General features: G+C 41.1%; 2 protein-coding genes across 4 annotated transcripts in view; one reads left to right on the top strand and one right to left on the bottom strand.

Annotated features, from left to right (window-relative positions):
* Window positions 1-146: 146 nt before the first annotated feature.
* TRIM15 (tripartite motif containing 15) lies at window positions 147-7,350 on the top strand (the record flags this gene model as incomplete). The annotated part of the gene is made up of 7 exons (XM_081295689.1): window positions 147-530; window positions 878-973; window positions 2,527-2,757; window positions 3,500-3,522; window positions 5,021-5,136; window positions 5,491-5,523; window positions 6,529-7,350. 7 exons carry the CDS (start codon window positions 147-149, stop codon window positions 7,041-7,043), a joined length of 1,398 nt encoding a protein of 465 aa, XP_081151815.1. The 3' UTR covers window positions 7,044-7,350.
* A 13,173-nt stretch (window positions 7,351-20,523) lies between these two features.
* The window catches only part of LOC308649834 (tripartite motif-containing protein 26), a 31,589-nt gene continuing 26,417 nt past the window's right edge, over window positions 20,524-25,695 (bottom strand). For all 3 annotated transcript variants that reach the window (XM_081295686.1, XM_081295684.1, XM_081295685.1), the window contains one exon: window positions 20,524-25,569. In XM_081295686.1, coding sequence (XP_081151812.1) covers window positions 24,890-25,569 — 680 coding nt within the window. In that variant the 3' untranslated portion in view covers window positions 20,524-24,889. The remainder of the gene's footprint in view (window positions 25,570-25,695) is intronic.

Raw genomic sequence — 25,695 nt, 5'->3', positions numbered from 1 at the left:
TCTCCGTGCGGACATTCCTGCCTTCCTCTGTCAGCTCTGTGTTCCTTTCCTTTGGTGACGTATTTAAAAGTGACTCAATTTCAGGTAAAGGAAATTTGCGTGAACGTGGCTGAGGCCAGTGTGGACAGGCTGGGGAAGGCACCGTGATGCCTTCCACCTCCTCCCTGCAGTTGGTCCATCAGGGGGCTGCCTGTCCTGCCTGTGCAGGGCCCCTTCAGGATGCAGTAAGTGCCGCCTGTGGACACACCTTCTGTAGCCTCTGCCTCCCTGCGCATGCCCAAATGGGGGCCCAGCCCTCCGGTAGGGTCCTGCTCTGCCCACTCTGCCAAGAGGAAGAGGAGCAGACAGAGACCCTCTTGGCCCCTGTGCCTTTGGGTCCTGTGGGGGAGATGAACTGCGAGGAGCACGGTGAGAAGATCTACTTCTTTTGCAAGAATGATTCAGAGTTCCTCTGTGTGTTCTGCCGGGAGGGTCCCTCCCACCAGGCCCACACTGTGGGCCTCCTCGAGGAGGCCATTCAACCCTATAGGGTAAGAAGCTTGGCTTCCCCTTGGCCGGTTTGGGTAGGATGGTGTGGCTGAGGAAATGGGGTGGGGGGTCTGCTTTCTAAAGCCTTCCCTTTGCCCTACAGGCAGGTCTGTCCTCTGTGTTCCCATCTCGCTGTGTGCATGCCTGACTACTGCATTTGTCTATCTAATATTACTCACTCTCAACAAACTCCCGCCTTAAGTAGTGATCCTTTTAGGGACAAGAACTGGATCTTTGTCACCTTCAAATTCTTTGGCGCTCTGCAGTGTTCCCAGAATGTGGGAGAAAATTTATATTTGTGAGTTGAATTATTAATGGAGCCACTTTTCTCTGCCCTTTCTTCCCACAGGATCGTCTCAAAAGTCGTCTGGAAGCTCTGAGCACAGAAAAGGACAAGATTGAAGACATAAAGTGTCGAGAAGATCAGAAGCTCCACACACTTCTGGTAAAGGCCAAGCCACTTGCCACCATTTTCTCTGGGATTTTCTTAACTGACTAGGGAAGTCTGTTGTCTGGTATCTGTTGCCTGGCCGGAAAGAACCTGGCAAACTGTTCTTATTCACTTTTCTGCTGCCACACATAAAGTCACTTGGGATCTCAGAACATCTCAGAACATCAGAGCTAGAAGTGGTTCTGATGTCCTCTAACCTAAGATCCTTTTTACATATAAATGTGTAGTACTGGAATTGAACCCAGAGGTGCTCTACCACTGAGCTACATCCCCAGACCTTTATATTTTTTGAGATAGGTGAATATATATTCATATAAAATATGTATTGAATATGTATTATATATATATATACATATAGCATATATTTAAAAATATGAATATTTTTTATTTTGACTTAGTGAGAACTAAGTTGCCTTTGGTCTTGAACTTGCAATCCTCCTGCCTCAGCCTCATGAATTGCTGGGATTCCAGGCACCTCTCAGCACCTGGCTCCAAGATCCATTTTTATCCATTTCTTACAGAGTGAAAAACTCAGTTCCAGAAAAGTGATGCTCGCAAGGCTACATGGCAAAGCCCAGGTTCATGATGAAATGACAAAAACCTGAGTCTTTTGACTCCTAGTCCTTTACTCTTTGGCTGGAGTGTGTCTGCTTGAAAACACTACCTTCAGATGGGAGCCTTGGGGTTCAAAGATGTATGTAAGTGTCTGGATTCTAGTTCTGACACAAGAATGACGCTGAGGTCAGTAGGCTAATGGTGGGGGCTCTATCTGGCTCCCTCACACCTCTTTATCCATGCTACAAAGTTATCCAGGAGGAAATCCATAGTGTGGAATTGCTGGTACCTTGACCAAGGAGATGGACTATCAGGACAGAAAGATCTCTCCAGATCTGGACTCCCATCAAAGCATGCCCTGTAGATGGTGACCTCAGTGGCTAAAACCAGGGTCACATACTTGTTCACCAACCTGTGTTGATTCTAATCACAACTTCCTTTTGCCTTAATTTCTCTCTAAGAAATTACCATAATCATCTCCACCTAACTCTATACAAAGTACAGTGGAGTTAAGATAGTATTGTAGATGTGGAAGGCCCTTTGAAAAGCTTAATGTGGTTCTGAAAGCATAATGTGGCATCATTATTTGAATCTCAAGCTAATGATAGCATAGCCCTTGTCACTGGTAAATTTACTCTGAGACCTATCAACTTACCATAGTTTTATTTGGAGGATTGAATCTTCAAGCTCCTTAGTCCCTATTCCTCTTAATAAGTACATCAGTAATCCTTCTGGAAAGGCATGGTGACACACGCCTATAATCCCAGTAGCTCAAGCTGCTGAGACAGGAGGATCTGGGGTTCAAAGTCAGCCTTAGCAACTGTGAAGTGCTAAGCAACTCAGTGAGACTCTGTCTCTAAATAAAATACAAAATAGGGCTAAGGATGTGTCTCAGTGGTTGAGTGCCCCTGAGAACCCAAAATAAAATAATTCTTCTGGAAGTCAACTCTGTAAACCCCTTCTGACAATGTCTATCTTTCTCTCCCTAACAGACTCAGATTGAAAACAAAAAACAACAAGTAGAAACAACTTTTGAGAGGCTGCAGCAGGAGCTGGAGGACCAGCGGCATCTCCTGCTGGCCAGGCTGAGGGAGCTAGAGCAGCAGATCTGGAAGGAGAGGGATGAGTACATCACTAAGGTCTCTGAGGAGGTCACCCAGCTTGGAGTCCAAATCAAAGAGCTGGAGGAAAAGTGTCAGCAGCCAGGAAGTGAGCTTCTACAAGTGAGAGACGCCCCACCCCTTCTTGGGAGAGCAGAGGGATTCCATGGGAAGGGGCACTATGTTGTGAGCTGGAATATGCTGGAGAGAGGCAGAAAGGGAAGTGAAGATTATCTCTAATGGGAGGGACCAATGCTTGTCTAGTTCCTCTAGCCCAGAGAGTCCAGCAACTTGCCCAACGCATACACTGTGGTCTTGTTAAGAGCTTGTTAAGAGCTCTTGTTAAGAGTTCAGAGAGCTCTGGGTTTGAATGTTGGTTCTTCTAGTTGTATCACTAGAGGAGTCTCTTTAACCTCTTTTATGCACAGGAATAATAATAGCAACTCCTTTGTAGGGTTTTTGCAAACATTATAAGAAAGAATCCGTGTAAAACACTCCACATGGGCCGTGACCACAAAGAGAATTCCTTAAATGGAGTCTGTCATGGTTATTATGATGCTGTCTTCTGTAGGTCCCGCTGAGAACTCAAGGCTGGTCCCGGCTCTCTACCAGCTCTTAATCTTTGGAGGTAGAACTTACCCTCTAAGACTAAAACAGAAATTATCACAAAAGAACTGGCTGCAGAGTCCACATTAGCAAGGAAACATGAGGTAACAGGACAGTTTAATGAGTAGGTAATAAATAGACACAACTCACTGAGGGAAAAGAGTTTTGAGCTGATATTTGAAGGAAGAAAGGAGGTACAGAATCCCTAACAGGAATTATATATGGAAACTAAGTGCATGTTCTTGTCTCTCTTTTGTAGGATGTCAGAGTCAACCAGAACAGGTAGGGCACACTCCCCGGCACCAGCTCCTTCACATGAATCCCCGTGACACTGCTACTACCTCCTCCCTGTGGATAGTCACCCAGAAAGGCAAAAGCACTGACAAAAGAGCCACTCCCTCACACACCAAGTCCAAACTCCCTGAAGTTTTATATTCTAAAGGTTTAGTTTTAAATTGATAGGCCAGTATTGGGGACCTATTTTTATTCCTAGAAATGGAGTAATAAATAATAATTGTGTTTTTAAGTTGATCTAGGAATATATGTAATCCACACTATTAGTAGTACTCAAAGGGAAAGTATCGTCATAGACTATGACAAGCATGGAACCTGGGAAGACTAGCCAGATTTCCCCAGATCCATTTCTCCTGCTTCCTGCAGAGTTTTTCAATGCTACCCAAATGGGACAGTTGCCAGGTGCTGAAAGGCATTGTAAATACATGCTCCTTCCTTTCCTCTCTGCTGGGTGCATTAGCAATCCTCACTAAGACTCAGACTGGGGAACACTTGTCATATGCTGTGTGGAGGGGGTGGAGGTAGGAATAATCCCACATGTCTATGAACCAGGAAATGTCTCCAAATATGCTTTCAAAGAGTGTCAGAGTCTGAGACCACAAAGGTCATTAGAGATCTTCCAGTCTGATGCAGAAGCTGAGGCCCAAGGAGGTAAAATGCTTGTGCAAGGTCATATAGCCAGTGACTAACAAAGCCACACAGCCAGTGACAAATAAGGGCTGCACTAGGACCAGAATCAGGGACTTTCTACTGCAATATGTGTCAATATGTACTTTATTTCATGTCCTTTATTTATTTTTAAATAAAGGTACTGGGGATTGATCCCAGGGCCTCAGTTCATGCTAGTCAAGTGCTCTACCACTGAGTCCTGGTCCCCATCTCCTTTATTCTTCCTTCCTAGGCCCTTTCACTTTTTAAAGATCAGCACACAAATTAGAAAGAATAATTCATGTCAGGCATGGTGGGGCACACCTGTAATTCCAGTGGCTTAGGAGGATAAGGCAGGAAGATTGCAAGTTGAAAGCCAGCCTTAACAACTTCGCAAGGCCCTAAGCAACTTAGTGAGACTCTGTCTCCAAATAAAAAAAAATAAAAGGGCTGGGGATGTGGATCAGGGGTTAAGTGCCCCTGGGTTCAATCTCTGGTACCAAAATAATAATAATAATAATAATAATTTAATAAATAATAAAATTTAAGGCTGTTTTTCAGATTGTACAGCACTGCCCTCTAGAGGCTGACAGTTCCAAATAGTCTTTTAGAGGACCAACCCTCCACTTCTTAAGGAGTGGTAGCCATTAGTTCCTGTAAAGTCTATCTGAAGGGCCTGTTGCATTAGTAACTGTATCTTTCTATCAAAGGTAGAGAAATTATACTCCATCTAATTATTCACCACAGCCAGTAGGACCAGTTTTAGTTTAATTGTAGTCCTGTTTGGTTAGTATCACCCAATTTTTGAGAATTGGACCTAACCAATTACCAACTGCAGGTGTGAGATGAAGACTTTTGTGAGTCCAGAGACCATTTCTTCTGACCTTATCAAGAAGATTCGTGACCTTCACAAGAAAATACTTGCCCTCCCGGAGATGATGAAGAAATTTTCAGGTAAAGCAGAAGGGGTTGAAGCTTCCTCCACTCCTATTAGGTGCCCTTCTGCCTTCCATTCATCTACATTTTTTTCCTACCTTTAAAACCTGGCTCAAGTGTCTTCCCCCCCAAGCTTCCCATAGTGACCCCACTCTATTCATGGAAGTCATCTCCCAGAGTATTTCCTCCTTTCCCTGAGGACAGGCACTGGACTGGAAGTGAAGGAATGTGAGGCCACTTCTCTTCTATTAGACCACAGCAAACGCAGAGCCTTCCTCACATTGTCCCTGTCCTCATATTCAGGACAACTTGCCCTTGGAGTGCCTTTAAGAAACATTAAGTTACAGATCTTTCTATTTCTGCTTCCCTCAGAAAACTTGGAGCGTCATCTGGAAACAGATTCAGGTAAACAACTAAGGGTTTGGGGAGCCATTCTTCACTTATCCTTTCATCCTGGGCAGCAAACAGAGCAATTATATGCATGCATTCTGGAGCCTGATTGCTTGGGTTCTCTATTTTGGCTCTTGCTAGCTTTAGGGTGCTGGGCAGATTATTAAGCCTCATCATCCCACACTTATTCTATAAAATGGAAATTATAATAGTGCCTACCCCATAACGAGCTGTGAGGATTAAAGAGCTGATATACACGCAAAGAGCTAATATAATCCCTGGTACATAATAAATGTTCAATTAACATTAGTTACTTGTAAAGATATTATTCATTCAAAATTGCTAACAAGTCCTTGATTTTTGCCTGGTATTGTGCTAGATTCTCCATAGGTTTGAACAATATTGTACAATTTTCAAAAGAAAGCATTTCCTTTTGTGTGTGTGTGTGTGGGTGGGGAGAGTACTAGGGATTGAATCCAGGAGTGATCTACAACTGAACCACATATTCAGCCCCCTGCTTTTTTATTGTGAGACAGGGTCTCACTAAATTGCTGAGGCTGGCCTCCAACTTGTGATCCTCCTGCCCAGCCTCCCAAGTTACTGGGATCACAGGCATGTGCCACCATGTCTGGCTATAGCATTTACTTTTAAGTTGGTACTTAATTTAGAAATTATTTCCACAAGCATTGTGTCATTCTGAAATATATCAGTGATTTTTCTAATGTGAGGGGGAAAAAACAACATCTAAGGATCTTGTTAAAACAGATTCTGTCTTAGTTGGTCTGGGATGGGGCCCAATATAATGTGTCTGACAAATCCCAGGTTATGCTGCTGCTGCGGGCAAAGCCGCTACTCTTTGGGAAGTAAGCACTGCTTGGCATTTAGGTAGAGAAGTTGCCATTGTCTGTTTTTACAGAACAGAAGCAGAAACTGAGATTCAGAGGAGCAGGCCAATGTCAGGTTGCAGCAGGGCCCTGGTTGCTGTCAGTTCTATTGATGTCTGCGCTCTCCTTCTTCTAGGGATCGTCACTCTGGATCCTCAGACCGCCAATGCAAGCCTGGTCCTCTCAGAAGACAGAAAGTCAGTGAGGTATACGCGGAATAAGCGGAACCTGGCCGACAGCCCCCAACGCTTCGATAGTTTGCCGGTGGTGCTGGGCTCTCCAGGCTTCTGCTCCGGACTCCACCGCTGGCAAGTGAAAGTGCAGCTGAGCGACGGAGGCGGCTGCACGGTGGGAGTGGCTGCCGAGGAAGTGAGGAGGAAGGGCGAGATGGGCCTGAGCACCCAGGAGGGAGTCTGGGCCGTAATCATCTCGCACCAGCAGTGCTGGGCCAGCACCTCCCCGGGAACCGACCTGCCGCTGAGCGAGATCCCTCACTGCATAGACGTCACCCTGGACTATGAGGCGGGGCGTGTGACTCTCCTAGACGCAGACACCCAGGTGCCCATCTTCACCTTTACTGCCTCTTTCTCAGGCAGAGTCTACCCTTTCTTTGCCGTCTGGAAAAAAGGTTCCTGTTTGACTTTGAAGTAGGAAGCACCACATAGCAGAGACAGCAGCGCCCTAGGACCCAACTCTGTCTCTGTCCCTGGCTGGCCAGTGAGGCAGGTGAACATGAGATCTTGGAGTCTAGAACAGTAGTTGTTTTTATTTTATTTATCTTATGCCTTTCAGTTTCCTCCCGTCCTCACCTGATACCCCACACCCCGACAGTACTCCTGGGAGTGGAGAACCAGGGGTGCATATGTGGCAAAGCTGGGAGCCAGTAGGTTTTGGGAGGAGAGGGGGAACAGACTTTGTGTGTGTGTGTGTGTGCGCGCGCGCGCGCAAGCGCGCGCGCGCGCGCCAAGGATTGAACCCAAGGGTGCTTAAACACTGAGCTACATCCCCAGTCCACATTTTTGTGTCTTATTTTGAGACGGAGTATCACTAAGTTGCTTAAGCTTTGCTAAGTTGCTGAGGTTGGCCTCAAACTTGGGTCCTCCTGACTCACCCTCCCCAGCCACTGGGATTACAGGCATGCACCCCTGCATCCAGCCAGACATAAATAAAAATTTAAAAGGTTCAAAATAATCATCATGGGAACGGTTTTGTTGGGCTTGCTTTTACCATTGACTTTATTTTGATACACACTAGGCAATGTCTCCACCTCTATGGAGACTTCTCAACAACCCTTTGGGTCATTTCTTTAGACTTGTAGAGAAGGTTCTAGTAAAGTATGTGGCCTTCAGACTTTTGTATTTCATGTGTCTAATCTGTCTATGGGGACTTGGAGCTGAGGTGGAGGTGCCGAAGTTTGGATAGTGAGTGTTCCCCAAAGACCTATGTGTTAAAGACTTGATCCCCAGTATGGCACTGTTGGGAGGTGATGGAGCCTTTAGGAGGTGAGAACTAGTGGAATGCCTTTAGGCCACTGGGGTAATCTGGGAGGGCACTGTGGGACTCTGGTCTCTCCTCTTCCATTTTGTTTCTTGGCTCATGAGATGAATGGTTTTGCTCCACCAATGGCTCTCACATGATGTGTTGCCTTGCCAGAAGTCAAAAGCAATGGGGTCACTAAATCATGGACTGAACCTTCAGAATCATGAACTGAATAAACCTTTTCTCCAAGTTAATTATCTCAAGGATCTTATTACAGTCATAGAAAGCTGACAAGTAAAGGGAGGGAGGAAAGGTACAGAGGGTCTGATCATTCTGTGATCAAGACATGATCCTGTCTCTTCTTCTACTCAAAACCTGTGTGTTAACAATGGGACAATCACCAGACCCTGTTGTTTAATAAAATGAAACTTTTGTTCAGATCTAACCAACTTCCCAAATATTTATTATTCCTTTTACTATTATGTGGACATTGAAACAGATCACACATTAAAATAACTTTGCAAAGCAAGTGTTTTAGTCAATATTTTGTGTTGATATGAACAAAAGACCTGACAAGAAAACCTTAGAAGAGGAAAAGTTAATTTTGGGGCTCATGATGAGGAAAAGATTAACATTAAACAGAGATGAGTGGGGGGAGAGAAAGGGAGAGAGAAGGGAAAGCATATGGAAATGGTAGGAGACCCTCAATGTTACACAAAATTACATATAAGAGGTTGTGAGGAGAAAGGGGGGGGGAAACAAGGGAGAGAACTGAACAACAGCAGATGAGGTAGAGAGGGAAGATGGGAGGGGAGGGGAGGGGGGATAGTAGGGGATAGGAAAGGCAGCAGAATACAACAGTCACTAATATGGCATTATGTAAAAATTGTGAATGTGTAACTGATGTGATTCTGCAATTTGTATTTGGGGTAAAAATGGGAGTTCATAACTCACTTGAATCAAATGTATGAAAGATGATATGTCATGAGCTTTGTAATGTTTTGAACAACCAATACAAAAAATAAAAATAATTAAAAAAAATTGGGGGCTCATGGTTTCAGAGGTCTCAGACTGCAAATGGCCGACTCCACAGCTCTGGGCCCAAGGTGAGGCAGAACATCATGGGAGAAGGTCATGATGGAAGAAAACACTCAGGACATGTCAATGTGGAAGCAGAAAGATGGCTCTGCTCACCAGGGACCAAATATAAACCCCAAAGTCATACCTCCAGTAACCTGTCTCCTCTAGCTACAATCTACCTGCCTATCCAGTTAATCCATATCAGTGTATTAATTCACTGATTAGGTTAAGGCTCTCATCACCCAGTCATTTGCCTCTGAAAATTCTTGCATTGCCTCATACATGAACTTTTGGGGGACACCTCATATCTAAACCAGAACAGCAAGTTAAGGCCCTGGTAAGGTTGCTAATTTCTTCACCACCACACCCTTTCTGGTTCTAGCTATTTCTCAAATTGAGCACTAATATCCCACCTTCCTACCCCTAAGCCAGAGAATCTCAGGATATCTGTGTTGCTATTTGTGATATAAAACCATCCTCATATAAATACATAATTTTTAAAAAATCCTCTATCTCCTCTTCAGAATACTCAGCATAATGTAAGATGCTCCCAGTACTTTTACAAGAGCAGCTGATTTCTGAGGAACATGAGAACCCTGAGTTTTGAAAGAACTGCCAGAATGCTGGATTATGTGAGGAGCAGTCACACGCTTGAGCTGCCTCAGAAAACCAGAAAGGTTAATGTAAGGTGGGGTCCATAGGGAACCTCTGCAGAGCCCAGGAACAGTGATTACCATGGGAGGGATGTAATGAACTACAGCTGCAGCAGACGGGTTGTTCCTCAGCTCTGAATGTGGGACCATTCTGTCTAAAAATAGACTCACTGACTTTACTCATGTCCTTTTTTTTCTCCAGTTCTTTTTTTTCCTTGGACATTCAGTGTAGAGAATGGACTCAATTACACTCCATTCTTGGTACATAGTCATCATCAGTCTATGTGAGGTCTAATTTTAGTTATATTTTCTCCATTTTTCATTCCTATTTTTCTCACCCCCACAGATAGCTACTTCTTTAATGCATTTCATATGTCCTTGGATATATAGGAATCCTCGAATATATAACAGTACTAGTTCAGTATCTTGTGCTTTTTAACAACCCATTACCACTTAAGATCTAGTCATATTGCTATGCATAGTTAGATTATAGCTTCTAATTGCTTAACAGAGTTTATTGTAAACCCAGTTTGGATTACAACTTACTATTTTATCATCTGAAAAATAGTTTTGACTCTGCCCTTCTAATCCATATAATTCTGATTTTTCTCAAACTGTCATGTGGGCCAAGACCTCCAACACTATATTGAGCAGTAGTTGTGATAGAGGGCACCCTTAGTCTCTTATGAACAGAAAGAAAGTTCACTAGGGTTGATTTTGTGGATTCTTGTGAACCTTTATCTAAATTTACAGTTTGGATTTACAATAAAAAATCCAGTTTCTTTCTTTTTTTCTTTTTTCTTTTTTTTTTAGAAATTATGCTGCTCTTCTAACTGAAGTTAACATTGACATAAAAATTTTATTGAATTTGAAATGATTGGAGAAAATTAATTTAAAGAATTTTAACATTATCATCCTATTCATAAAATGTTCTTTCTCTGGCTGTGTAGATCTGCTTTATATCATTTAATTTTGAAACTTGATTATGAAGAACTTAAAATTTTGAAAATATGGGAATTTGAAATTTTCTTTCTGTAACAATTTAGTAATATCTGATAATATGCATATCCTTTGACCTAGTAATTCTCCCTCTGGAGAAATAGTCACGTGTACAATGAGATGCAGTGAAAACAGTTTGGGCTTGGTGTGGTGGTATATGCCTGTAATCTCAGTGACTGGGGAGGCTGAGGCAGGAGGACGGCAAGTTTAAGGCCAGCCTCACAACTTAGCAAGGCCCTAAACAACCTGAAAATAAAAAATAAAAAGGGCTGGGGATGTGGCATGTGGCTCAGTAGTAAAGCATCCCTGGGTAGCACAGTTTCAATTACTAAATAAATAACAGTATATTCATAAAATGCACTACTCTGCAACACTTGAATGAATCATAACTGCATGTATCTAAAAGTATTTCAAAAGCACACAGTGCCACTGTGCAAAATTATTTTTAAAAATTATAACCTATTGTTGATTAGGCTGATATAAAGAAGCAATAATGATTCTTATAAGTTAATCTATAGCAATCAGTTTTACCATACTCTTATTAATTCTGATATTTTGTTCATTCTGTAGGTCACTTATACAGAAAACTTACTATTTTGTCATCTGAAAGATAGTTTTGACTCTTTCCTTCTAATTCATATAATTCTGATTTTTCTCATCCTGTCATGTGGGCCAAGACCTCCAACACTCTATTGAGCAGTAGCTGTGATAGAGGGCACCCTTAGTCTCTTATGAACATGAAAGAAAGTTCAGTAGGGTTAATAATTGTGGATTTTTTGAGCCTTTAATGGACTAGAAAGTGTATCTTAGGTTTTTTGAGCTGCTATAATAGAATACCATAGACTGGGTGGCTTATAAACAACAAAAGCTTATTTTAGTTCTGGAGGCTGGGAAGTCCAGATCAAGGTAGATGCCATGTATGGTAAGGACCCATTTATTGGTTCATAACTATCTTTTCACTATAATCTTATATGGTGGAAGGGGTTCTTTTGGTGGGTCTCTTTTATAAGGGTAATAATTCCAGTCAAAAGGACTCTGCACTAATGACTTAAAGCTCCACCTACAAATACCATCACTTTGGGGAATAGGTTTCAACATGAGTTACAGGGACACATTCAGTCTCTAGTAGTATTTTTCTATTCCTAATTTTCTTAGGGTAGTTCAAATAATCCTTAGGTTTTAGACTAATACCCTCCCGCCTTCTTTTAATGTTTCAAGATAGTCACTGTAATTTTTTTCTATTTGTCCATGGATGTGGTCATCCCTTAACAGATCTTTTGATATTAAACTGTTATTTTTTTCTGAGATAAGCTTTACACAATAAGGTAGTATTTCTTAGTAATTCACTTAGTAATTCTACACAGATCTTTCCACTTACTCAGGACCTTTTTGGCCATGCTGTCTCTATATCAGCCCTTCTCAAGTGTTTAAAAGTCATCTGGGAGTGTTATTAAAATGCAGTTTCTGATTCAGAAGGTATATGGAGGAGGCTGAGTTTTAACATTTCTAAAAAGCTCTCAGATGATTTGTTGGTGCTGTTAACACTGGACCACACTTTGAGTAAGACTCTGTATCACAGCTCTCACCGACTGCTTCTACTCTAGATCTCCAAGGTCCAATTTCCTGAGAAAGGCTTTCAATTGGCTCAGTCCTGATTTGTGTGTGTGTGTGTGTGTGTGTGTGTGTGTGTGTGTGTGTGTACCAGACTGCAAGTTTTGGGCAAGTGAGGCAGATGTCTGGATGACCCTTGATAAGATCTACTGCAGGGCCAATCAGTGAGGTCAGTGGTACTTGGCACAGGTGGTAGTCCTTTGATTTATTTAGTAATAAATTCTCACCTGTTGCTTTGCCACAGGCAAATTGCTTAATGCCCCTGAATCTTGGTCTTCTCGTGTGAAAAAGAGACAAAAAGTACCTGTTCTGTGGCATTATTGTGAGACTTAAATGGATTAATACACATGATGGGCTTTGCCACTGTGCTTGGTCTTTAGTAAGTGGTTAATGTTGGTGTTTGGCCATGGTAATGGAATCAAGGCAAATATCCTTAAATGAGACCACGGCAGGAGGCTGAATGATTAATGTCTATCATGACTGGTCTGCAGATGCAGAAGGAAAGTGGTATGAGCCACAAGAACATGCATCCAACAGAAATTATTTAGGAAAAGGACAATCTTTACTCATCCATTATTTTTCTCATTTGTGATCAATAGTGTATAGTCAAAGTCTAAATCTGGGATTAAGCCCAGTCCAGCACTCTAGGACAATAATAACCAAGGAGAACTTATACAGATGAAAGAAGGGGTGAAGCCAGGGATGGCCTCTGGTCATCAGCTTTTTCTGCACCTCTAGTGTTGGGTGTCACCTGAATTCAAAGAGAAGTGCAGTATCAAATACATAGAAAAGTTTAAACTAGTAAGAATTGCTAGAGAAATTATCTGTAATTTAGGAGTATGGGGCTTTTTACATCGAGTCTTTGTAAATTCCCTCCCTCCTACACTCAATAGAAAGAAGATACAATAGCTATTTATTCTCATGATGACAATAAATCATTGCCACCAGTATCATCCCTTCACAGGGGTCTCTTTATAGAGATCTTGAGACTGGGCAAGTGGCCCTAAGAACTGTGTAGAATTAACAGTAAATGCAAACAAGTCAAGAGCCCCACTTGGAGAAGTGTAGGCCTCTTTTAGTCTTGGCTCTGCCAATGATTTTGGCTTTAGGAAAAAAAAATCAACCAATCTCCCTAGCGCCTAAAGAGCATCTAGAATCCCTTTTAATTCTGTGAACCTGCGACTTGACTGCCCTGAAGGAGTGGTCCATGCAAAGGAGGAAGAGTGTTGCTTGTACCCCATACCCTCTAAGTCTTCCCTTGTTTCTCATAGGATTGGGAGTCAATTTCACATACTTTCTTTCAGGCCTCTTGGAAAAGCAATGGTCTCATACCTTAGTGTCAGTGGTGAAAATCATGGGCTCTGAAAGCAGGAAGACCCTGGCTCTAATCCTAATTCATGTTTTAGTCATGTAGCCTTAGTATGTTTACTTAATCTCCCCCAAATGCTTAGATTCACACTTCTGCCTTTAGGCAGACACCCAATGACTCTTTTAGGGACAAGGCAATCAACATAAAGTTTAAGTAGTAGAGAAAATGGGTTATTTTCCTTGAATAAATGAGACCTAGGGAGAAATGGCAATCTCATTTTAAAAAATATATTCTTTAGTTGTCAATGGATCTTTTACTTATTTATATGCGGTGCCAAGGATCAAATTTAGTTGTCAGTGGATCTTTTATTTATATGTGGTGCTGAGGATCAAACCCAGGACTCACACATGCCAGGCAAGTGCTATACCACTGAGCCACAACTCCAGTTCCCAATCTCATTTTTTTTTTTTTTTTTAAAGAAGGAGCTATTTGTTCCACACAAGTCTCATTCTCTCATACCATGGCATGTGTCAGGATCACATGATCTTCCTTGCTATGTTCTTTTTTGGTCAAGTTCAGAGTCACTTTGGATTTGTTAGGGGGGATTTTGAAACATATGTCTTGAACCAACTTTACAGTTGATGAACATAATTCACCCTGAACTTTACCACATTGCCAGCCAATGTCAAAAAAATATGTTTCTGTCAGTGGCACTGTGAGTTAAGTGGTTGATTATTTTTCAGTTTTACAAGAACATAGGTGAGCACCACTGCCTTACTGGAGGAATTTCAGCCTTAAAGTCCTAAGTAACTGTGAAAATCCAGGCAGCATGAGTGACAGGGGTGTAATGCCTCCCTTGCACCAGACTCTCTGCCTTTGGTTATCCTGGATAACTCAGCATATGAAATGTTGGTTCAGTAACAAGCAGTCACAACTGAGACTGGCATCAGGCCTGGACACTGTGTAGACCACACATTCAAAGAAAGGCCAGGTTGAAGGAAGACTCCCCATGGCAGAAGAGAGAAAAGCAGGGGAGCTTTTCCTAAAATTTCTGAGAAACAGAAACCCTGGCCTGGTACACAGACAAATTTTTGGTTTGTGATGCAGGATCCCCCAAAGCCAAAAAATAAACATGAAATTGGTACTAACTGTAATTGCATATGGATTGATTGGCAGAAGCACCACTGGAATGTCCTTGGGACACCCCCTGAAGATGAGCTCACAATGTAATTTAAAACACATGAAGCAGGACTGGGGGTGTAGCTCTGTGGCAGAGCATTTGCTTAGTACTTGCTTAGCTCCCTCCCTCCAAAATGCAACCAAACAATAGAAAACACACACACACACACACACACACACACACACACACACGACTCCTTTTCCCATTGGAAGACAAAAACTGAAGAGTATAACCCCAAAAACCCTCACTATTGAACAAAAAAGCTGGTAAATATGTGAGTAAATATGAAGAAGTATTAAGTCTATGGAACAACAGCAGCAGCAGCTAACTGGAATCTTAATACTAAAATATGGTGTGCTCAGGGTCATCTTAAGAAAGGTTAAATCAACATTTGAAGGAAAACCAATAAAACTTTATCTGTGAAGCAATAACTGCAACTTTGCTTAAATTTTACGCTGTAACATAAAATGTAAACCTGTAAAATATTATCTTCTAATAGATAATACAGGAGGATATCTTTAAGTAGAGAAGGATCTCTTAAGTATGATAAAAAAGCACTTCCCACAAAGGTATAGATTAATAAAGTCTCCAGCATTAAAGTTAAGAAATTCTGATAACCAAGACACTAAAAAGAGTGAAAAGACAAATTGCAAATGGGAGAAGATACTGATAATAAACACAATTGACAAAAGGCTTAATCAAAAGAGCACATCAAGGACTGCAGATGAGTATGTAAAAGATAGTCTGAGAGAAAAAGATAAAACATTTGAGTGGCATTACCAGGAGAGGAAACCTGAAAAGTAACCCTACATAACCCTCCTTAGCAGCCATAAAATGCAAATTCATTTACTGATTGATTTTTAGGCGTAGATGAACATAGCACCTTTATTTATTTTTTTTAATGTGGTGTTGAGGATCAAACCCAGTGCTTCACATGTGCTAAGCAAGTACTCTACTGCTGAGCTACAACCCCAGCCCAGGAAATGCAAATTTTAACCACAGTGTTCTCATACTTATCAACTAGACAGGCAGATAGATGTTCACAAGGCAGACATTACCAAAAATAACGAACAACAAGACAGTTCAACCCCACAGGGGAAGTGTGGATTGGTGTGACTACTCTCAAAAATTTGGCATTATCTGGTAAAGTTGTCACTCTGTGATCCATAGTTTCATCCTAAGGGAACTCTGGCATATGCATACTCAGGGAATGACAAACCTGTCTTCGAAGCACTGTTTTTAAGAAAATGGAAGCAACACAAGGGTGGAACAAAGCTGCTATGATGATAATGTCACATCAGATGAGGAGGTGGTCCAAGTTAATGCATTCCAAGGTTTTGTATTGTTTCAGAGGAAGTGACACAGAAACACTTTATTTTTTAAATTCAAGTATGCATTTAAATTTCCATTTATGGATAAATGGAAAGAGAATAAGTTCCAGACCAGGAAAAGAGAAAGAATGGGATAAAGAAGTCTCAATCAATCTAACAAACAGGAGAAAGAGGTGGAGAGAAGAAAATAAATAGAAATCATAAGACAATGTGAAAGAAATAAATTGTTCTATCAATAATCATAGTAAATGTAAACAGAGTAAACTCATATCTGCCAGAAGACCAACTCCTATCTTCAGAGGCAAAACATAAAACCAAAGAAACAAAACAAACAAACAAAACACAGTTATGCTATTTACAAGAAAACAAAAAAAAGTGACACTGAATCAGCCAATAATAACCAAAGAAAAGCTGATATAAATAAATCAGTATCAGAGAAAAAAAGAAAGAAGTATTATTAGGTTGGAGAAAGAAGGATACAACATTTTAATAAAAGGAGCAACTTATTTGGAAACTAACACTTCTAAGCTCTAATGAATATAACGATTAAGAGAATTCCACAAAAGAAACTGGATACACCAACAATCACAGTAACATATTTTTGAACACATCTTTCTTGACAATTGATACTTAAAGATAAAAAAATCACTAAGGACCTAAAATATTTGAACCATGGAATTCTAATTCTAATAATGATGTGGCATATTTGTATAAAAAGATTTATCTAATGGGCATATACAGAACCTTGAACTTCATGGTGAAAATAGTCTTTTTGAGTCTCATGGAACATTTTGGGAAAATGACCAATGCCTAGATGTAGATCAACATCACTGTCAAAGTAAAACATCATATGCTCCATATTCTGTTTAATATTTTCCCCCACTTTCTTCTATCTTATTTTAAGTTTTTAAGCTGCTAGCCTGTCTTTTCTCCTGCCATTAGCCAGTAGAATTTCTATGCTTAGTGTTGGGGATGTTGGCTCTCCCAAGTAGCAGCTGCTGCTGAAAGAAGTATCAGAAGGAAACAAAGAGTGATGATCTTTCCTCCTGCATGTTCTGGTAAGGTATCCTGCCAAGGACATTAACAGAAAGCATCACAGTTCTGGGTATAGAGTTGTGTGGCAATTTGTAACTATAATCCACCCAATTCTGTTTCCCATTATCTTAAATCTCTTCTTGAAAATGTTAATTTGTAACAAAAGTTTCTTTCCAGGTACCAACATTGGTCTGTAGAATCAGATAAAACATTTCATTGAAAGTGTCTATTTCATTAAACAACTTTCTTGTTTGATAATTTCTCTGGTCATAATATTTGAATAAACATGTTTTCTAACAATATGAATGCTTGCAAAACTTCTTGCTTATAGTTTTGGAAAGTATCTATCTCCTTCCATGTACAATGACATAATAAAGCCGTAACTGACAGGCCTCTTTTTAAAAATAAAACAATGTCTGTCTAAATGATCTTCATTTTGTCAATAATGCAGACAATGATCTCTGATCACAATGTAATAAAATTAAAAGTCAAAGATGATTTAGAATGCTTATACAGTCATAAAACTTTAAAACACTTCTAAATTATTCATGGACCAAAGAATCATAATGAAAATTTCAAAATATTACAACTGAAAGACAATATCACTTGGCAGAGTTTGATGTAGATAAAACAGCTGTATTATTTGCATATTACTACATAGTAATATATTACCCCCAATTTTAGCATCTATGTAAATAAAAATTTATTATCTCACAGTTTTTGTGGGTCAGAAATCAGAGAACAACTTAGCTGGGTGGTTCAGGTTCTGATTCTGAAATGCAGCTGCAGTCAACTGTGGGAGGCCAACCTTACAGGTGACTGAGTTACACTCCCCAGCTGGGTGCTGAGGCACTCAGTCACAGAAATGGGTGTGTCTTGCTACAGCCCCATGGGTGAAGCTATGCTCACCTGTTACTTTGTAATATAACCCCTTGCCCTGTTTAGGATAGAATCTTCCATGGAAGTGCCTTGTGTGTGTCCCCTCCTCTTACTGTGCCCTTGGGTATGGCCAACTCAGGTGTCAGTCAACCTGCTGATAGTGGACATCATGAAGATAGACTCAGCCCCCTGAAACCTGACCCCTTGCCTCATTCGAATAGCTTCTCCTCGATAAAAGGGGTCAGTGCGTGCTCTCTCTCTCTCTCTCTTCCTGCGGACCCTTAAGGTCAGAGGAGCCGTCACAGCAACCCCAAAGAAAAAGGTATTTGTGTCTCTTGTGTGGTTACTTCGTGCAGCCCAGTTAGCCCAGTTTAATTAGAGTGACCCCTGAGCCTTTTGGTCTCGAGAACAGAAACCCGGCAGTCAACATACCAGCTGGATCTGAAGTGATCTGAAGCTGGAATTTCCAATTTCAAGTTCACATGCCATCACTGCTATAGCATTCCATGTGTCAGGATTAAGTCACTAAGTCCAACTAATACTCAAGGAAGGCAGAATTAAGCTCTATCACTTTGTTATTTTGGTGCTGAGGCTTGAGCCCAGGGCCTTGCGTGTGCTGAGTGCAGGCTCTTCCACTCACCTACACCCTCAACCCCTCTACCTCTTTATTTTGTTGTTGTTGTTTTATACAACATTTACATATTTATTTGAATTGACTGTGTACACAGATGAACAAAATGACTAATAGGTTATTTAGAGGGCAGAAGATAGGGGAAAATTATTCAAAAAAGGAAAATTTTGTACATGAATCTCTCAATATTTATATACTATTCATCTGATATTGATACAAACGAAAATTAAAATATAGGTATATTGGGTGAATCGGAGATTGGAAAAATATATTAGTGAAGAAATAAAAGTGGTAGGAGTGAAGTACATGAAGGAGAAAGAAAGAATATAAAATTCTTATTCTCCAGCTCCTCTCCCTCTTGAGTACAGATGGAAGGAATATCAAAGAGGAAGAAGAGTATCAAAGAATTTTGTGGACATAGCTTTCAGTCCACCCAGCATTACTTAGATAAGAAATTCAGTCTTAGACATATATGTTGGAGAAAAAATAGTGAAATTAAACTATGTCTAGCTCAGTAAGTTAAAAACAATAAAGCCTAAAAAAAGGAAGAGAGAGATGAACAAAAATGAGTGAAATAAAGAGGATAATCAAAACATTCAACAACAATGAAAACTTGTTTTTTTTTTAAAAGATTACCAATATAGCAAATCTTCAGCAAAATTGACCAAGATACAGTAAAAGTATAAAAAAATTAGAAATTAAAAAAAAAAAACAGGACCAAATACACTGTTAAGAACCTTATATTGGGCTGGGGATGTGGCTCAAGTGGCACGCTCGCCTGGCATGTGCAGGGCGCTGGGTTCAATGACCTCAGCACCACATACAAATAAAATAAAAATGTTGTGTCCACCAAAAACTAAAAAATAAATGTTAAAAAAAATTTAAAAAGAACCTTATATTGTGCTGGGGATATAACTCACCTTGTAGGCACAAAGTCCTTGGGTTCAATCCCCAGCACCACCAAAAAACAAAAAACAGAACCTTATATTAATGACTTATTCAAATTCACTCCTGATGACATGGAAAACCTAAATAGATCTATAACCATTCATTAAGTAAAATTAGAAATAAAACATTGAATACCTTCTCCCCTGAACCCACCCCGCAACAAAAATAAACATCATGTCCATGTTGATTTATGGGCAAATTTTATGAAAACTTTGGGAGGAAAAATAAGATAATTTCTGCTTTCCAAATCACTTTATGAACCTAATATAAATGATATTAAAATTATGTAGAGAAAAAAATTGGGCCTTATTTTAAATATAAACATAAAAATTCTAAATAAAATTAATAAATGAAATCAAGCAGAAATTAAATGATTGTTGTCCCAAAATAGAAAAATTGATCTAACATATTCATTAATGTCATTCATTAATAAGAGGAAAAAAAGATGGTTGTTTGAATATAAATAGAAAGGCATTTGATATAATTTAATACTCATTCCTAATGAAAATGTTTCAACTAGGAATTAAAACTTTCTTACTCTATAAAGAATATATTTATATATCAAACATCAAATTGAACATACTTAATAATTCCAACTAAAAAATAGAAGCATCCCATTAAAAAACAAGAACAAAATGAGAATGACATCATGACTTCTTTCAACCTTGCACTGGAGGTCCTAGGTAATTAAGAGACCTAAGAGATATAAATATTGAGATGAAAGAACAAGTCTATGACAATTTTTTTTGGGCTGGGGATGTGGCTCAAGCGGTAGCGCACTTTTGTCATCATTTCATCATTCAATCTTCTTTTATTCAAAAGTGTTCCTGACTCCTTCAGGAAGATTCTTCAAGAACTGTCTCTCAAGTTCATGAGCTAGATTGGGAACCAGCCTATTACTTCTATAAGTCAAGCATGCTCTCCATTCCTTCTCTTCACTCCATTCTCTTCATCACACCCCAAAGAAGATTACTTGAATAATTACATCTTATCTCATCATGTTTATTCTCACAGACTTTAATGTAAATATAACAACCAGGCTTTAAGGAACCTTCTTTGCTCATCCTCCTAAAAAATGTGTAGCACAAGCAGTGTCCTTAGTTCCACAAACACTCAACCCAGCAGTGTCTCATTTCCACCTTCCTCCTCTTTCCTCCATTGCCCCCACCTGAAAGTTAATTTGTTACCATGACCACTGCCCAAAAGGAGTACTTACGGAGAATTTAATGGAGGAACTATTTAAAAAGATGCATGTAGGGTTAAGGCAAACCAAGGAACAGCAAAGCATTCCTGGGTTGGCAAGTGCAGTTACTGACCCCAGCTCTGAAAGGGTAAGGGAGGAGCAGCAATGGAACTTGGAGACCTGTGGCTCCAACAGGAGCTGTGGCCTAAGATAGAAGAGAATAGCATTAGCCAACTCCTGGCAAAGGACAAGAAGGGGAACAAACACCAGCTTCTCTGCTCCCACCCTTGGATCTTCTGCAGGTATGATGCATTAGCTAAGCCCAGTTAGAAGACAGAGGGCAAAAGACCCTGGTTAATACATCCCACAGAGATCATCCTTTCAGGTGACAGGGTACGGTGCAGAGGGTACCATATATGGCACAGGCCACAGGCCCTCCATCTGGTGTTCCAACAATTAGCATCCATTTTCTGCTAATTTTTTTTAACGTTACAATTGTTTTTTTCCATTTCATCTTCCATCCTCTCCACATGGCCAAAGCCATCACTTCCCCGCTGTCACCTCCATGACTTCTCAGGAGCACCATAGCTGGCCATACCTTCCTTTAAACATCGTCTCTTCTCCTCTGCTATTGGCCTCTTTCTGCCCAACTGGCTGTGGCTTCTATTCCTTTTGCCAGCTTTTTTGCCTGGCCAATCTATATATCAAAGGCCAAGAATCAGTTTGGACCCATTCTAGTTATGATCTTCACACTCATTCCATGAATTTAAGTGGCATCTGTCTATCTATCCTCCCAATCCAGTTGTTCCAGCCCTGATTTCTTATAGTCAATTAACTGCTTGACTTCTCCACTTAGATGCCCAGTGGATTATCTCAAATGTAGCATAAGCAAAACAGAACTGTTGACTTTTATTACTATTGCTCCTAAACCTACTTCTTAACTTTCATCTGTCTCCTTATTCAAAACCCCAGTTCATTTCTTTTTTTTCTGATTATTTCCAAGCAAGTCCTGTTGACCTTAACCTCAAAACATATTCAAAACATGTTCACATTCATTTTTTCTATCACATCTATTTCCCTCCAGTAGAATATAAACTCCACGAGTGCAGAACTTTGTTACCCTTATCACTGTTATAACCTAGAAATGTTCTGGCATATCATGGGTACTCTATAAATGCACTCAGGAGGTATGTGAAGGCTGGAGATAATCAATTTGAGAAAACAGGTAAAAAATGGAGGGAAAAATCATCGAGAAATAGTTCAATACAATTTCCCAAAACCAAAAGACTATAAATCTCTTGCACAAAAGGCTCATTGAGTTATACAGCACAAGGAGAGGGAAAAAACATACAAAGGTACATAAAGAAATCTAAGTGAGGACATAGATAAAACACCCAAACCTCCAGTAAACAGCATGTCACAATCAAAGGATCAGGAACCAAGGTCCACAAGAACTCTCAACAGCAAAGATGGAAGCCAGAGGGCAGTGGAGCCATCCTTTGAAATTCCTAATTATTTCCACTCAAGAATCCTTTACTTAGCAAAACTCTTAATTGTGAAAGTGGGATGATATTTCCAGATATTCAACTTAAAAGATTCAACTTACAGGTACCTTTTCTCAGGAAATTACTAGATGATGCTTCATCAAAATGAAGTAAATTAGGAAGGAAGACAAGACAAAGAAATGCAGCCAACCCAGGATCCTCAATATGATGTTGAAGGGAGATGCAGGAAGCTGTGCACAGGTGAGGGAGCAATGGCTCCAGATTCAAGGTCAGGAGGCTTCAGAAGAGAAGCATCAGACAAAATTATAAGAGCATCTTGAGATCTTTAGCAACTGGGGAGGGGTTATAGTAGTAATAAAGTCACAGGAAATAAAGCAGAAGTGGTGGGGAGAGCAGTTATTGACTCCAGGGAAGACAAAAACTTGTACAGGAACTCAGACATAATAATAGACAGACTGGTTACTTATTCAATGTTAGGACCACATTGAAGGGCTGGGGATAGGTGGGAAAGTGTGTACACTGAGGGCAGAAAACTAAATCTTCCTCCCTTACAATGGGAAATCAGGGGATAAGTCCCTAAACTCAAGTTATTAAGAATTGAAAATAAACACTAATAGTCCGCTGAAAAAGATGAACGAGGTTTATTGAGAGAGGAATGAAGCAGGGGATTGCTCTTTTTGGAAGCACTACAGAAAGTTGATCATTTATGTAGGCATAGTTCATAAAACACTAATGCACATTAAAAAATAAAAATGGAAAATTTGAGTCCCCAAATGGGAGTACAGGGAGGAAATATGTTCTTTGCCATTAGTGTCATCTCAGAGGTAGTTTTGTAGAATCTTTCTGTTTCTGTCTTTAAAATGGCAATTTCAAAAATTTAGAAGTGGCTAAATACTGAATGCAGCCAAGACTGCCTATAGATGGCATTTTCTTGGGGGCATCAATTTCCCAAGAATATGGGTATATCAGCTGCTACCACCCTTCTCAAGGTGGATCACTTACTACTAGACCTAGCTCAAGGAACTACAGGAGAGGAAGAACAAGGTGAAACCATCTGTGTCTATGGAAGGCTCTTCTTTGGGGATTTACAGAAAGGATAGTATGTGTGCAAAGAGAAGATAGAAAGCAGTCAAGAGTTCTAGAAACAAAGGAAAACTCTGGGATATTAGTATCAATAGAAGCTCTTTGAAGCCAAAATAAGTATGGTGACCTCTATGTCATAATAAATATATACGTTATCTCCAGGTTGTTCATTCAACAAGTCTTTATTGAGCACCTACTCTGTGCCCAGCATGGCACTAGGTGCCATGGAGACTATAAGAGAAGTATTAAGGGATGATATCCACCCTTGAGGAGCTTACAAACTAGATACAGAAATAAGATGTACATGTGACTCAGGCAGCATGTGATACATACAAAGTGGGCCACTCTGGGACAATATGGTAGCTAAGAGACCACTGAGAACCAGAGTGGAAGGGAGCAATCAATCCTCCAGAGGGGAGGAATCAATGCTTGGGTAAGCAGGGGACTGGTGGAACACTTAAATTGGTAAGGACAAAAACTGGGACAACACTTTGGCTAGAGCAGTGAGCTTGTGGGAACTAGGGGCATTTGGACCAAGGGTTGGATCCAAAGGCAGTGAGGAGATACCTTGATCTCTTCCCTGACATGAGGATCTAAAAGGCTTGATGTGGACTCCTATTTTCCTTCCCTTTCCTCAAAGCTTTTATCTTCCCCTCCACTCTAGAGAATTGAGCTTGAACTCTTTGAGTGGCCAATGACAGAAGCCTAACACCCCTGGAAAAAATGTTGAGAGTCCCCTTAGCAAGGGGAGGATTTGCTGTCTTGGGCATCTGCTCTGGTGTTCTTAGATATAGGAATCAAGAACAAGATGTTCTAGATCTTTAAAAAAAAAATCTCCTTATAAGGACCAATCCACACAGTTGATTTCTTGTTATCACAGTTGTTATCCCAAAGCCTTCCCCCAAGGCTCTGGGAGTCCCACCTATTAGCTATGGAAACCTCATACACCCAGCTTGATTTTAGAGGACTTTGTCCTGAACCTTCTGTGAGAACATAATTCCTACCAGCATTCCAGGCAGCCAACCTAAATGGCCTGGGAAGTCTCTGTGTTTTTTTAGTTTATTTCTAGCATTTTCATGTATGTTTAAATCTGAGCTGAGGTGGGAGCAGGTTTGTTTAAAATGACAGGGAAGGTGGACAGCTGAGTGAATTTTGGCAAGGGAAACCTAAAGGGTTTGAGGGCAACAAAATGGGTCTCAGGTGTAAATGATGGTCCCTCCCAAGACTAGCTGGCGCAGGATGCCATATTGGACCAGAAAATCCTTCCTTGGCCCCTTATTCAACAAAGAGCACAAAGATAAGAGCATAGGGTAGTTAAAAAGGAGAAAGGGAGCCCTCAAGGACTTCAGGGTCAGAAGGTCCCACAGGAAACCAGCAAGAGGCAGAAGAGCCTGATGAGGGCATTACAGACAGTGACAGCACTGAGTGAAGTCTTGAGGGCCACCGTGATGGGGAGGTGCGTGGCAGTGGCCATGGGGTTCCCCCTCTGCCATGCTCCAGGTGCTCTGGCCAGGCACCTCCCCTATCAGAGTCCTGGGATCTCAGAGAAGTGACACATCCACGGGTGTGGGGCTGAGAACAGGTGTTAGGCTCAGGGTCTCAGCAAGAGGCGTGTTCCTGGCCACTTGAGCCATAAGAAGGGGACGAGGCGCCCAGTGAAAGTGGCAGAGAAGGTATAAATGAGTTCCTGTGACTCTGCATTGGTGAAAGTCACGGTGCCCCCTTCATAATCCAGGGCAATGCCCACTCTCCGGGGCCGCAGAGCTGGGAAGAGCTCGGTCTCAGGGCTGGTGTTGGCCCAGATGCTTGAGGAAGAGAGGCGCAGCGCCCACACCCCATCCTCTGGCCGCAGGGAGAGGTCTCCCTTCCTCTTCACAGAGTCTCTGGCCACCCCCACCATGCAGCTTTCCAGAACTTCCTCCTCTTCTTCCTCCTCCTCCTCTTCTTCATCCCCAAGTGATTCTTCATCTTCATCTGTCTCCCAATCATATCCATCACCATAGCCAGCTTCTTCTTCCTCCTCTTCCTCTTCCCCCTCTTCCTCCTCATCCCCCTCCTCTTCATCCTCTGACCAGCCCTCCCTCTCTATCTCCACTTCCCAGTACACCTTGCCCCAGGTGAAACCCTTACTGCCTAGCACTCCTGGCTCACAGTCAAACTGCTGGGGGTGCTGGTAGACACTCTGGTACAGGCTGGTGTAGGTCACACTCTTCCAGTCCTCTGATGGCTGCAGGTACCCACTGGCTGATTGTGGGTCCAGGGTGACACTTACTGTTGGGACAAGGGAAGAAGTAACAGTGTAAGTGGCAAGGTGAAAAGGGATACCACACTGCATAACTGAAGGGGTCTTGATGGTATCCATGGAAAGGCTGCCACACTACATAATCCAAGGGCTGC

Source organism: Spermophilus citellus (assembly GCF_964194105.1).
Source record: "Spermophilus citellus genome assembly, chromosome: 5".
Lineage (NCBI taxonomy): Eukaryota > Metazoa > Chordata > Mammalia > Rodentia > Sciuridae > Spermophilus > Spermophilus citellus.
Note: the sequence above shows the minus strand (reverse complement) of the source record. Positions and strands in the feature narration are given on the sequence as shown.